Raw genomic sequence first — 15,542 nt, forward strand, 5'->3', positions numbered from 1 at the left:
AACCTGTCTCGCAATTTTTGACGCGATATACTGAAAGCTAAGGCAGTTATCTAGATGCCGTAGTTGTTGATTTCTGAAAAGCATTGGACCCAGTACCACACTATACTTACTATCCTAAATATGGTTGGGTTATCAAGTGAAATTTCGATTGGGTCGGAGATTTCTTGGTAGGGAGAACGCAGCATGTTATCTTGGTTGGAGAGTCATGAACAGAGACAGAAGTTCGTTCAAGTGTGCCTCTGGGAAGGGTCTGTGGGTACTGCTGTTGGTTGGTATTGCATAGTAATGACTTCTCAGACTTTTCACAGTAGATGCAGTTGTCTATAATGAAGCACTGTCTGGAAAAGCTGCACAAATATTGAGATATTCGTAAGATTTCAGTTTGGCAGAAAGATTGGTAACTTGGTTTACAATTTTAGAAATAGAAAGTTAACAACTTCACAAGTCTAAAAAACATGGTGGCGTTTGACTGTAATGTCGGTGAGTCGCAAATGATTGCTCAACTCGTTCTAACATCTGCGTGTAACAAATCTGTAACGATATGAAATGGAACTATCATTTATGCCCAGTCGTAGGTAAAAGATGTAATATTCTTCGGTTCGTTCTTAGGATGTTGGTAAAATGTTATATCTGTAAATGAAATGCCTTAGAAAACTCTCGTGGACACATACTAGAATATTGGTATTGCTAAATAGGAATAACGAGATATTTGAACGAATACCAGCAACAAGAGTTGTCACAGTTTTAAAGAGCTTGTTTCTGTGGCCATCCTCCACAGCAAGCATATAAATACATTGCAACTTACAAAACGAGTATGGTCACAGTTTTCTTTATCCACGGAGGACCTAGCTGAGAAGGTGCTAGAACATAAGACGCCAATTATCCTGTGAAAGCCTGCTCACCAATGTTACAAGATTGCCGGCCGCTGGTGGCCGAGCGGTTCTGGCGCTACAGTCTGGAACCGCGCGACCGCTACGGTCGCAGGTTCGAATCATGCCTCGGGCATGGATGTTTGTGTTGTCCTTAGGTTAGTTAGGTTTAAGTAGTTCTAAGTTCTAGGGGACTTATGACCTCAGCAGTTGAGTCCCATAGTGCTCAGAACCATTTGAACCATTTGTTACAAGATTAACAACTGGTTTCATGTGAGTGATCTAGGAATACACTGCAACTCCCTATGTATCGCATCCGTAGTGATCACAATCACACACACACATAAGAGGCGTTTAAACAATCAATGTTCTTGCTCAGCATACATGGCTTGAATGGGAGTAGCCTTCATACACCTCTGTCTTTTGTTTCCGGTACGATTTCCTTTGCTTTCTCAGAAACACACTAGAAAACCTGGTGTGGTACCAAGGTCTGGTGAAAGTCTTTCAAACTGAACGCCACTTCGATGACTTCGGTGTGTTTAAAACCAACGGACCCTGCTGCTACTGTGATTACCGATATTTCGGTTATTTTTGCTTTTACTCCTGTTCTGTAATTATTGTCGACTGTCTTCGTTGGCGCTAAAACATTCACGACACCATTGTGTTCACACACTGTATCTATGCCTTATATCCTCAAGAGGTTTCCTTTTTCCACCTTTCTTTTTTATTTCACCAGTGTGTAAAGTTATTTTAAGTGACAATTACACTGGAATGGCAATTATACCTACATTTTCAACTAAATACAGGGTGGTGAAAAGCGGTCTGAAGAGCTTGTAAAAGTGTTGCAGGTTAGTCTGTGCTGAGAAATAATCGTTAAGAAAAAAATTCGGTACGTTGTGCCGTTTACGATTTAATTAACATTGTCGTTAGCAGAGCTAGTCGTTGGGCGTGTAAATTCAATCACCTGCACGGGCTAAACTGTGGTAATGGACAAACATTTGGGTGCCCGTGAATTACCACTTGTTCAAATGCTCATTACCAGCTAAAATGTTCCTCTTTCGGAAGTGATAGGTTTCAGTTACAAAAGCAAACGTAGAACGCGTTTGGTGACACCGTCTCTGGAAGGCTGCTTGAATTTGAACGCACAACGAGCTGACTGGCTAACTTCAGCGCTAATTAAATCGAAAACGGTGCAATTTATGGAATTTTTTTGACAATTACTTTTCAACACAGCCTAACCTGCAACAAGCTTACAATATGTTCAGATTATTTCTCATCACCCTGCATATAGATTAAGATGTAGGTATAATTACCACCCACATACAATTGTCATTTAAAATCAATATATAGACTGTGATGAAAATGAAAAAGGGAAGTGGGGAAAGGATATCTCTTGAGCGTATAAGACAGAGGTACACTGCGCCACCGCAACTGTGGGTCGTGTGTTTTATAAGGGTCAAGGGTCAACAAAAAAAGCGAGGATAATTTCAAGCCGGCCATGGTGGCCGTGCGGTTCTAGACGCTTCAGTCCAGAACCCCGTGACTGCTACGGTCGCAGGTTCGAACCCTGCCTCGTGAATGGATCTGTGTGATGTCCTTAGGTTAGTTAGGTTTAAGTGGTTCTAAGTTCTAGGGGACTGATGACCTCAGATGTTAAGTCCCATAGTGCTGAGAGCCATTTGAGCCATTTTTTGATAATTTCAAAAAAGGAGTATGTAACGCCAGAAATGCATAACCTCCTATTTCCATCTATTGTACTATAAATGTTTTCCTTATTTTGTTATCTGAAGATATGACATTTCTGTGTCTTTATATATTGTAATTGTTTTACTTTTTATATATATATATTTATGCATTTATGGGCATGTATAATTGGATTATTGTTTTGTAAATATTGTTTGTATTTTTACGCTGGGTCTGGCCTAGGGAAAACTATGCTATCGAACGATTACATCGATAGGTCGTGTGAAGAACCAAAGTGTATAGGATCTTGGGTAGTGTTAACTCTGCCGCATGGAGCGCGGGCAGAGGGAGTCTGGCTGGAGTAGGGCGGTGGAGCAGGTGCATGTTGTGACGCTCCCGCGAATTGCCGCGCTTCCGGGGTTTGGCAGCATGTAATTGCGCTCGACTTGCTATGATAGTTTCTGACATGGTGTCGCGGACGGGAAGCATAGCTGGCGCACATCAAGAGCCCGTTTCGCCCGGTGACCGTGTCGAGAAGAAGGCGCGCCAACATCCAGCTTCTGCAACAGCGACGGCCGACAACGAGTGACTGACGCCACCTCCTCGATCGACGACTGCAAACCTTCAATCAACCAACAAGGAAGACTGGTAGAACGTAAAGTTTTAGAACTGTATGGCAGACCTCAGCTTTTCACACTGTTCAATTTGCCTCACAAAGTTACAGCAACGTAGCATGATTCTTTGTTGCTCATTGTCCCAATTGCATTACCAAGCAGGGTCCCTTCCTTTTCCGGAATGAACCCGAGTGTCGTTGAAATTCAAACGCCAGCATTAAAGTAATATCATTCCATTAAACTGCTTTAATTTCAAAGTTCAGTTAAAGTATTCATAGCTGGCTACAATATTTAGATTACACATGCACAAATTAAGAGTGCGAGTTTTGTTACCATATTTTAGCTTACCTGTGACTGCAGCTCAGCTTGGTACGTACTAAATTTTACTATTGTTAATTGTTCAGAATCATTTAATTCAAGTTCAAAGTTAAATCTCTTATTTCTAAATTGCGGAGATTCAAGTAGCTTTTGAAATGATTGTTGAGGTAGCCCAAGACTAACCTTATTGTATTGAATATCGTAGTGCTTCAGAAACAAAGTTCACTACTAATTTCAGTCACTAAATTAACTTTCAATTTTCCGGTTTTATTAATTCTTTTGCTAAATTAAGTCAGAGTGTAGCGAAATTTATTACTTCTGACAAACATTCAGTTTTCATACAACACATGTCGACCTTCAGTTGCCACGCTTTTAGTGCTAATTATATGTGCATTAATCTTTCATTTTCAGTTATTTTAGTAGTTGTCCATAGGACTGGCGACAGTAATTTTCGCCAACTAGCCGGCCGCGGTGGCCGTGCGGTCCTGGCGCTGCAGTCCGGAACCGCGGGGCTGCTACGGTCGCAGGTTCGAACCCTGCCTCGGGCATGGATGTGTGTGATGTCCTTAGGTTAGTTAGGTTTAAGTAGTTCTAAGTTCTAGGGGACTTATGACCTAAGATGTGGAGTCCCATAGTGCTCAGAGCCATTTCCCCAACTCTCAAATATCTATTTAACGCCAATTAATTGTTAACCTAACGACCGCACATTTACTTTCTTTATTAATTTTACCCTTTTCTCAAAATTAATTTCCACCAGTTTCATTTGCATTTTTCCTTTCATATAGATGTGACCATTTCCTCCCTTTTCACCGACAAATTAACTTCGGTGACGATTGCTTTTCCCAAATTCCCATTAGGTGCACGCGGTTTAATTTTTCACTGCCATTAAGGTTGATAAGTGAGGGGGAGGTTACGAGGAAAAGTACAAAGAGCCAAAATATTGATATTCACAGTAGCACTGACTCTCTGGGCGAGCCAACGAAACCGTACTTCAAATGAAACACAGAGAAGTTATGAAGACTACTCAGCTCTGAGTCTGCGTTCAAGATAAACAAAACGATGATAAAGGCATAAAGAGAGATTCTTATGATAAAATAACAGAGTGCAGTTTAGTAATCTGGTGTCACAGATAATTTGGACTGTGTAACGCAAAGAATGTATGAAGAGCAGACTGGAACATGTGGAGAAACTGTTAGTTTCTCTTCACTAAGAGAGAGAACATGCTATGAAATATTTAGTATTGTCTAACAACAGACAGGGAAAGATGGTTCGAAAACCACATTTTGATTACAGCATTGTACTAAATTACAACATTCAGAAGACCCTTGTTATTTGTACACGGGAAACAACGTTAACTTCAGATCAACCAACAACGTACTGAAAACGTTAAACGACGTACTTGGTTCAGAAAATAGGGTTACGATTACCACTCACCCAGACATGTTGGTCCACCGTAAGAGACTGCGAAAAGATTTGGAGTAGATTTTCACTTGGTATAACGGATGGCGGTCCCTTTTTATGTGTCAGTGATTATAAGATGATGCCACAGAAAACAGAGAGGATCCACAGCATGTGATTACAAGACTAGCAAGACTAGTGAGCACTTCATATCGTTTAATTATTTAGGAGTAATTCTAAGAAGAGATACGAAATGGGACGATCACGTAAATTAGCATTAGGGGATGCGAATGGAAGGCTCAGATGTATTGGAAGGGTTCTGGGGAAGTACAGTCCATCTGCAAACGAAATTACTTACAAGATCCTAGGGCGGCCAGTTCTAGAGTATTGCTGCAAAGTCCTTATCAAGTGGACATGACAAGACATGTCGAACGAGTTCAGTGGCGCGCTGCCAGGAATGTTGTAAATCAGCTGAGACTCAGCATATAGTGTAAAGAGACACACGGGGAACTCAAATAGCAAGCCTTGGATGAATGACGATGCAGTTCTCACGATACACTGATGCGTAAATTTAGAGAAGCTGTAACCGAAGAAAACTGCGCTCCCATTCTCCTGCTACCACGAGTAACGTGGCATATAAATGCATATTAGCAGTGGTAGTGCAACCGACAACAGTGACGTGAAATCGGAGCTACTGAACACAGTTCCCGACATTTTTTCACCGCAAAAAATGTTGTAAGTATCCTAGAATTCGAATCAGAAACAGCTGACAACTTAAATATTTTGGAAGCACGTACCTTCGGCTTAGCGTAGTAACGTATTTATAGTCTGTAAAGTTGACAGGTGGCATCATTACACAAGAAAGTAAGCAGATGTAATTTGTGGAATTATAGATCAATATCAGTGAATCCGATTTGTTGCAGGACTTCGTGTCACATACAATGTTCCACCTTTATGAAATACCTAGAAGGAAACGACCTATCGATAAATATCCAGCATCGTTTCAGAAAATATTGTTCTTGTGAAACACAACTGTATCCTTATTCACACGGACTACGAGTGCAATCAACACGGTATCATAAGTTGATTCCGTATTTATGGACTTCCGGTACGCTTTGACACAGGTCCTCACGAGTTTCTTCAAACTACGAGTAGATTGCGAGCTTACGGAATATCGCAGCGGATATGCAACTGGATTAGTGATTTCATTAAGTAAGGTCACAATTCGTAGTGACTGATGGAAAGCTAATTAGTGAAAAGGAAGCTAAATACGGATTCCCCATAGAAGCCTGGTTGGACCTCTACTGTTCTTCATCTATATAACTGCTTATGAGACAATCTGAACGCCTCTCTTGGATTGTTGGTAGATGATATCGGCGTTTACCGTCTAGTATATCATCAGAAGATCAAAAAGAATTCCAGAACGACTGAGAAGACGTCTGCGTAGTTGGCTATTCGACAAATGTCCCTGAACAATCATAAGTGTGAGGTCCTCCACATGAGTAGGGGAGGGCATTGATCCTAGGGACACTTCTGAGACTTTTCCTCTAGCCAGCAATGTAACAGAGGTTTCATATCTACATCTACATCTACATCTATACTCCGCGAGCCACCTTACGGTGTGTGGCGGAGGGTACTTATTGTACCACTATCTGATCCCCCCTTCCCTGTTCCATTCACGAATTGTGCGTGGGAAGAACGACTGCTTGTAAGTCTCCGTATTTGCTCTAATTTCTCGGATCTTTTCGTTGTGATCATTACGCGAGATATATGTGGGCGGTAGTAATATGTTACCCATCTCTTCCCGGAATGTGCTCTCTCGTAATTTCGATAATAAACCTCTCCGTATTGCGTAACGCCTTTCTTGAAGTGTCCGCCACTGGAGCTTGTTCAGCATCTCCGTAACGCTCTCGCGCTGACTAAATGTCCCCATGACGAATCGCGCTGCTTTTCGCTGGATCATGTCTATCTCATCTATTAATCCAACCTGGTAAGGGTCCTATACTGATGAGCAATACTCAAGAATCGGACGAACAAGCGTTTTGTAAGCTACTTCTTTCGTCGATGAGTCACATTTTCTTAGAATTCTTCCTATGAATCTCAACCTGGCGCCTGCTTTTCCCACTATTTGTTTTATGTGATCATTCCACTTCAGATCGCTCCGGATAGTAACTCCTAAGTATTTTACGGTCGTTACCGCTTCCAACGATTTACCACCTATGGCATAATCGTACTGGAATGGATTTCTGCCCCTATGTATGCGCATTATATTACATTTATCTACGTTTAGGGGAAGCTGCCAGCTGTCGCACCATTCATTAATCCTCTGCAGGTCTTCCTGGAGTACGTACGAGTCTTCTGATGTTGCTACTTTCTTGTAGACAACCGTGTCATCTGCAAATAGCCTCACGGAGCTACCGATGTTGTCAACTAAGTCATTTATGTATATTGTAAACAATAAAGGTCCTATCACGCTTCCTTGCGGTACTCCCGAAATTACCTCTACATTTGCAGATTTTGAACCGTTAAGAATGACATGTTGTGTTCTTTCTTCTAGGAAATCCTGAATCCAATCACAAACCTGGTCCGATATTCCGTAAGCTCGTATTTTTTTCACTAAACGTAAGTGCGGAACCGTATCAAATGCCTTCCTGAAGTCCAGGAATACGGCATCAATCTGCTCGCCAGTGTCTACGGCACTGTGAATTTCTTGGGCAAATAGGGCGAGCTGAGTTTCACATGATCTCTGTTTGCGGAATCCATGTTTGTTATGATGAAGGAGATTTGTATTATCTAAGAACGTCATAATACGAGAACACAAAACATGTTCCATTATCCTACAACAGATTGACGTAAGCGAAATAGGCCTATAATTATTCGCATCTGATTTATGACCCTTCTTGAAAATGGGAACGACCTGCGCTTTCTTCCAGTCGCTAGGTACTTTACGTTCTTCCAGAGATCTACGATAAATTGCTGATAGAAAGGGGGCAAGTTCTTTAGCATAATCACTGTAGAATCTTAAGGGTATCTCGTCTGGTCCGGGTGCTTTTCCGCTACTAAGTGATAGCAGTTGCTTTTCAATTCCGATATCGTTTATTTCAATATTTTCCATTTTGGCGTCCGTGCGACGGCTGAAGTCAGGGACCGTGTTACGATTTTCCGCAGTGAAACTGTTTCGGAACACTGAATTCAGTATTTCTGCCTTTCTTCGGTCGTCCTCTGTTTCGGTGCCATCGTGGTCAACGAGTGACTGAATAGGGGATTTAGATCCGCTTACCGATTTTACATATGACCAAAACTTTTCTTATTCAACTTTCAAACGATGACATTAATTTTTTTATGTTCTGGGGTCTTTTATTTTGAAATTACAAAAATTACTCTCAAAAATTAAGGTTTCTCCAACAATAAAAAGATGTTCCAGGGTACAACATGATCATGTACCTAGGAACAAATATTTTACTGAAATTTAAAAGCGTTTCAATCAAGAATATTTTGTCAATAGTGTATTTTATCGTCTATCTGTTACATTATTACTCTGATACACACCAATAAATCAGATTAAATAGAGCAAATTACAACTTAAATACATTTTGAAGTTCAAGCGATTGGGAAATAACTCCAGTTCCCATTTTCAAGGCAGGTAAAACTGTTAAGACATTAACGAAACTCGATCAATGTGCAATTATCACGTGTTCCATGGTATAAGAGCTTCTTCTACTTCAAGGTAGAAGATGTGCACCACCGACGAAGTATGGCTTTACTGTCGACATGTTCTACAGTGAGTTCTAAAAATGTGTATAATTTTACTTGCCATAAAATACGTAACAGGACAGTTAACAATGCATTACAAATAATTTTAGAGTTAAATGTGCAGAACTCTAAATTTCTTACAAATTCTGCACAAAACACAACCTCATGCGGTGCAACAATAAAAACTGTAGAAAATGAGCAGAAACTGCTTATGATAGTCCCTAGTGCGTGTTCCTTCATGTCACTTGAAAATCAGTCACTAGACTGAATTAGCGACCAAAATTCAGCATTTGTTCCTAGATACTCTATGTTATACGTACAACATTCTCCCCCACTTAAGCATCCCTCATTATTCGGTTTTGCTATAAACCACTCAAACATATCAGTTGAGGATTCAAATAAATAGCTTCTAATTAAAATTACGAACAACTTAAATTAGAAGCATCACAAAAACTGGGGGAAGGCGAACAAAGACTGCTTTATTGGCGGAACACATAACGTATCTAGTAAAGGCATTGAATACATTACGCTTGTCTGCCTTTTCTGCATTGTTGATGTGTGTTATGGGGTACTTACCAGACACAACTGACGGATGATATCCAAAAAGTTCAAAGAAAGGGCAGCTCGTTTTATATTATCGTAAACTAGGGGAGAGAGGGTCACACATATAGTACGATATCTGGGGGTGGCAATCATTAAAATAAAGGAGTTTTTCCATGCGGCGAGATCTTTTCCTACAATTTCTATCAATAACTTTCTCCTCCGAATGCAGAAAAATATTATTGACTCTCATCCACATATGGGGAAATGACCATCGTAATAAAACAAGAGAAAACATAGATTACACGGAAAATTTAGGCGTTAATTTTTGCCACATTTTATTCGAGAATGATAAGGTAGAGAAATACTGTGAGTGTGGTTGTACAGGATGGCAAAAATACCAGACCGTGCTGAAAAGTTATGCTTCCGAATTCTTTTTGTGAGAGCTCTTAAAGCTCTTCAAGTAAAACATACGTCGTTATGATTCACTTTTTTTCTTTACTAGCGGCACCCGGCCGCACTTTCATGTGGCTTAGTCTCCTTAGGTGTAAACGAAAGAAGAGTGAAATCACACGTTTTTAATATCTATGGGAATTGAATATATGTCCTAATCTCCTTTTTTCCTCTGCCTCTGTCCATCTGACATTCCCGCTTTCTTTGTCCATATCCCCCTTGCTCCCTTTCTCTCTGTCTACCACCCTCTCCTTTCTCTGTCCATGTTCTCCTCCACCCCTCTCCCTCTCTGCGCATTCTCTCCCCTTCTGCCCTCTCTTTCTCCTCATCTCTCTGCCCGTCACATCCTTTCCCTTTCTCTGGCGATCGTTTCCTTTCTCCTATCTCTCCCTCTCCATCTTCCATTTTTTATGTCCAATTCCTCCCACCCCTCTGTGCATTTCGTCTTCGTCCCTGTGTCTGACCTTGAGCCTTGATTATTTTTATAGTAAATTCTTAGTAGTATTCTAATCATAAGACAATAAATAAATAATAAGAGTTCCTGTCTGCTAAGAACGTTTCACGAAGTCAACGTCGTGTCGAAATTTCTAAAATGTCAGGCAAGAACTTTCGGAGAACCACAATACTGAAGAAACGAATATTTACAATTTTATTTCTATAGATGTGTACATATACATTTACATTTCTATTTCTACAGATGTGTACATATTTGTAGCCGTCTGTCGCTAGAGGCATCGTAAATGTAGCGTTTAAAATGGAGTGTGTAATGTAACTATGTCCGTGCGTGAGAAACAAGTGCTGTGGCGGGATTTCGAATTCGAGGAGTTGGTTCGCACATGAAGTAGCCTCTCTTACAGCATGACTTTGACAGACCACACACGAACGCTGCGAAATTTGCAACAATGGTCGACACCTTGGGTTCATTCTCATCGATCACCCTCCATACAGTCCCGACTTGGCTCCATCCGATTTCCATCTGTTTTCAAAACTTAAAAAATATTTTCGAGGACTTCAGTTTGATAGTGACGAATTTGTGCAAACAGAGGTGAAACTGTGGCTCCGTTAACAAAGTGAAACATGCTACAGTGACGGTATCAACAAACTAGCTCCTCGTCGGGAGAAATGTGTTGGTAACCGCGGTGACAATGTCGAGAAATAAATGTGTAGACGAGAAGAATAAATAGACGGAATGCTGGTGACCTCTGTTTTGCTTAAAAATGTTTAAGATTTTCTGATAAAAAATTCTTAGGCATTGCTTATCAGCATGCCCTAGTAAAACTGCCCCGAAAAATATTCCATGCATATTAAGACAGACAGGCCGAGAGACTTGCCGCAGTGGTAACACCGGATCCCGTTAGATCACAGAAGTTAAGCGCTGTGGGGCTTGGCCATCACTTGGATGGGTAACCGTCTGGTCTGCCGAGCGGGATTGGCAACCGGGCTGCACTCAGCCATTATGAGGACAGTCGAGGAGGTGCGTGATAGGAAGTAGCGGCTCTGGTCACGAAAACTGGGAGAGCGGTATGCTGACCACATGCCCCTCCACATCCATATGCACTGTCAGCTGTGAGCTGAGGAGGACACGACAGTCGGACGATACCGTTGGGCCTTGAAGGCCTGTTCGGACGGGGACAGCCAGCCCAACTTACAAGGAGACGGCACGACCGTGGTGTCGGGGATTTGTCCGCAATTTTGTGTGGTGAAAGAGGACCCGTAACACCTCACGTGGTTAAAATATTAGGATGCACTACCCGGAAAAACCCGGGAAAAATGGATCCAAAGTTTTTTAGGTGCCTTATGAGTATAAAATGTTAGTACACTGCCGAACTGCCTTCTGGCGTAGGTGTTTAGGGCTCGGATTCTTACGCCAGAGGTCTCGTGTTCGATTCCTCCTCTGGCACCTTTTTTTTTCTTGTGTTTCATTTTCTTTGGTTATTCCACCAATTATTCACAAAGTTTCCCAAAGCTACATTATCTTTAACAAATTTGTTTCATTATTGAATAAAAATTATTGTCTTTTTGTCCTGCAACACAATTCATGGCAGTGGGTTTTCCATTTTTCATTGTAAAGTATACGAGGAGAAACATTGCCTTTTTAACAAAGTCGATTGGAAAACATTCCATTTTTATACATATAATAATTATAAACAAGAACCGAAATGGTAATTATCGTAAAAACAAAAAAACAAACAAAAGAAGCAATAATTTTTGCGACATCTTGTGCAACATATAAAAGCGGATTTTTTACAATCACAGAGCGTTTGCAATAAATCTGTACAAAAACATGGACCATTAACATTTACGAAAATGTTTCGAGTTTCTGGCAATTTTGAGGCAAACCAGGCATATTGAATCATGTCTCGGAATATTGGAGACGATAACTGATGGTGAATTATAGAATGAATTTTTGTATAATCTTCCCAGGAATTAATTTCACGATTCTCCTGTAACAACGCGCTGCAATGTTGCAAGAAACAGAAGAAAAAAAAAATTGCTGGAGGAGGACTCGAACCCGAGACCTTTGGCGTAAGGGTCGAGCACTAAACATGTAGGCGAGACGGCAGCTCAGCAGTGAACTAACATTTTACGCTCATAAGGCACCTAGGGAACTTTGGATCGATTTTTCTCGGGATTTACCAAGTACTGCGTCCTAATACTTTAACCACGTGAGGTGTTGGGGGTCCTGTTTCACCACACAAAATTACGGACAAATCCCCGACACCACGTTCGTGCCGTCTCCTTGTTAGTCTTGATGTGCGTGTAATATCCTTCAGGGCTATTTTATTTTGTGCACCCTGTATGCCAAACACGCAAGTGTGAATTGCAGTGCAGTGATGTAGACGTAGTTGTGGGAGTCACGATGAAAACATGAGGGAACATGCGAACAGAACAGGACAGAAGGTGGTTAATGTCGGCGTGGTGTGGCGCGCGCTATGCAGTGTGCAGTGTGTCGTCTGCCACCTGATGAGGAGTCATTCCCGCGCCTTACTTTGCGCCTCAGCAGGTGCCGCGCCCGCAGCGCAGGGCCGGCGGCCACACAGACAGACAGATAGACGTACCCGTCGATGAGCGGCACCTCGCGCAGGATGCGGCGCACCACCTGCAGGCGCGCCTCCAGCAGCCGCGAGGAGCGCAGCTCCAGGGCCAGCGGGACGCCGACGCCGACGCCCAGCGCCGCCGCCACGATCAGCAGCCCGCACAGCGCCAGCCACTGCTTGTAGTCCAGCTCCAGCACTGCGAAAAAGCACAAGGCCACCGCCACCGGTCACCACCACGTGTCCAGAGATGCCCAGCTATAACGTCTCTCGAAAAAGAAACGCAGATGTTTTGTAATTAGACATGCCTGACTCAACGAGCGCAACTGTATGTAAGTTCTTTCCAATTTACACTACTGGCCATTAAAATTGCTACACCACGAAGATGACGTGCTACAGACGCATAATTTAACCGACAGGAAGAAGATGCTGTGATAAGCAAATTATTAGCTTTCCAGAGCGTTCACACAAGGGTGGCGCCGGTGGCGACACCTACAACGTCCTGACTTGAGGAAAGTTTCCAACCGATTTCTCATGCACAAACAGCAGTTGACCGGCGTTGTCTGGCGAAACGTTGTTGTGATGCTTCGTGTAAGGAGGAGAAATGGGTAGCATCACGTTTCCGACTTTGATAACGGTCGGATTGTAGCCTATCGCGATTGCGGTTTATCATATGGCGACATTGCTGCTCGCGTTGGTCGAGATCCAATGACTGTTAGCAGAATATGGAATCCGTAGGTTCAGGAGGGTAATACGGAACGCCGTTCTGGATCCCAACGGCCTCGTACCACCAGCAGTCGAGATGACAGGCATCTTATCTGCATGGCTGTAACGGATCGTGCAGCCACGTCTCGATCCCTGAGTAAACAGATGGCGACGTTTGCAAGACAACAACAATCTGCACGAACACTTCCGCAACGTTTGCAGCAGCATGGACTATCAGGTCGGAGACCATGGCTGCGGTTACCCGTGACGCTGCATCACAGACAGGAGCGCCTGCGATGATGTACTCAACGATGAACCTGGGTGCACGAATGGCAAAACGTCATTTTTTCGCATGAATCCATGTTCTGTTTACAGCATCATGATGGTCGCATCCGTGTTTGGTGACTTCGCGGTGAACGCACATTGGAAGCGTGTATTCGTCATCGGCATACTGGCGTATCACCCGGCGAGATGGTATTGGGTGCCATTGGTTACACGTCTCGGTCACCTCTTGTTCGCATAGACGGCGCTTTGAACGGTGGACGTTGCATTTCAGATATGTTACGACCCGTGGCTCTACCCTTCATTCGATCCCTGCGAAACCCTACATTTCAGCAGGATAATGCACGACCGCATGTTGCAGGTCTTGTACAGGCCTTTGTGGATACAGAAAATGTTCGACTGCTGCCCTCGCCAGCACATTCTCCAGATCTGTCACCAACTGAAAACGTCCGGTCAATGGTGGCCGAGCAACTGGCTCGTCACAATACGCCAGTCACTACTCTTGATGAACTGTGGTATGGTGTTGAGGCTGCATGGGTAGCTGTACCGGTACACGCCATCCAAGCTCTGTTTCATTCAATGCCCAGGCGTATCAAGGCCGTTATTACGGCCAGAGGTGGTTGTTCTAGGTACTGATTTTTCAGGATGTATGCACCCAAATTGCGTGAAAATGTAATCACATGTCAGTTCTAGTATAATATATTTGTCCAATGAATACCCGTTTATCATTTGCATTTCTTCTTGGTGTAGAAATTTTAATGGCCAGTAGTTTATTTGACCTCACTGCAGTAATCTTGCCACAGTCGCAGTGTATTACCGAAAGTTTACATGGCTAGTTTCGGTGAAACTCCGTCACCATTATCAAATGTAACAAGTATGAAATAAGTCTGCTATTATGAGATCCTGCAGTGTAAGTAACATCTAACCAACTCTAAGACAAAAATCTCCACATCTTAAGATTTTGGGATGTGGTGATTTCTGCCTCTACCATTTTGTTTGGAGACAATGTGCACAGATACTGTTATACAATATTCGTGCATGGATGTTGTTATTTAATTAAAATCGTCAAGATCCGTTCTGATACTTCAGTTAACGATTCCACCTCATACTTGAGAGAAGTATGTTTCAGAATAACAGCAGAATTTCCAAGACAAAATTTTCACTGGTCAGGTTCGTTATGCATGTAGTAGGAAGCGTGTATTTGTCATCGCAAGGTGGCGTATCACCCGGCGTGATGGTATGGACAGCCATTGGGTACACGTCTCGGTCACCTCTTGACGTTAAGATTTTAATGTTACGTTTAGATAAAGGCTCCACAGCGATCAGTTGCAATTCTGCTGCTTTCTCGCCATTACTGCATAGCGACGTTTAATTTAACATGATCACAGTACTGTTTCCTATGATAAAGGTGTTGTGTTTATATGTTGCTTATATTTCAGGCTCTCATAATTTATAGCAGACTTATTTCATACTTGTTACACTTACATTTGATAATGGTTTCTGAGCTTCACCGAAACTAGTCGAGTAAACTTTCTGTAATTTAATGTGATTATGACTCGTCTACTGTACTGAAATCAAATAAATTTGGAAAAAAAACTATGCGCTAATGCTGAATATAGTTTTAGTAATTCTCTAACCAATTCTCGAAAATTTCCAGTCACATGTGGGTATTTCAATGATTCAACTGCATCACTTGTGCGAAACTCAGCTTGCCCTTTTCTCAAACGATATACTGCGAACTATGGATGAAGGGCAACAGGCAGATTCCATCTACTAGTTGCCATCATTCTGCACAACCGTTGGGCGTTCTCAAAACGTCGATCCACCGAACACACAGCCTGCAAACTGAACTGGAACATCTGCTAACTGTGTTTCTGAAAGACGGATATTCG

At 42.3% G+C, this 15,542-nt stretch overlaps 1 protein-coding gene across 1 annotated transcript in view; it reads right to left on the minus strand.

The window, feature by feature from the left end:
* Positions 1 to 15,542, minus strand: part of LOC126252741 (dipeptidase 1-like) — a 1,484,085-nt gene that overhangs the window by 642,548 nt on the left and 825,995 nt on the right. The window contains exon 5 of the mRNA XM_049953644.1: positions 12,688 to 12,862. Within this exon, the coding sequence (XP_049809601.1) occupies positions 12,688 to 12,862 (175 nt within the window). The remainder of the gene's footprint in view (positions 1 to 12,687; positions 12,863 to 15,542) is intronic.

This window comes from Schistocerca nitens, chromosome 4 (genome assembly GCF_023898315.1).
Source record: "Schistocerca nitens isolate TAMUIC-IGC-003100 chromosome 4, iqSchNite1.1, whole genome shotgun sequence".
In the NCBI taxonomy this organism is placed as follows: domain Eukaryota; kingdom Metazoa; phylum Arthropoda; class Insecta; order Orthoptera; family Acrididae; genus Schistocerca; species Schistocerca nitens.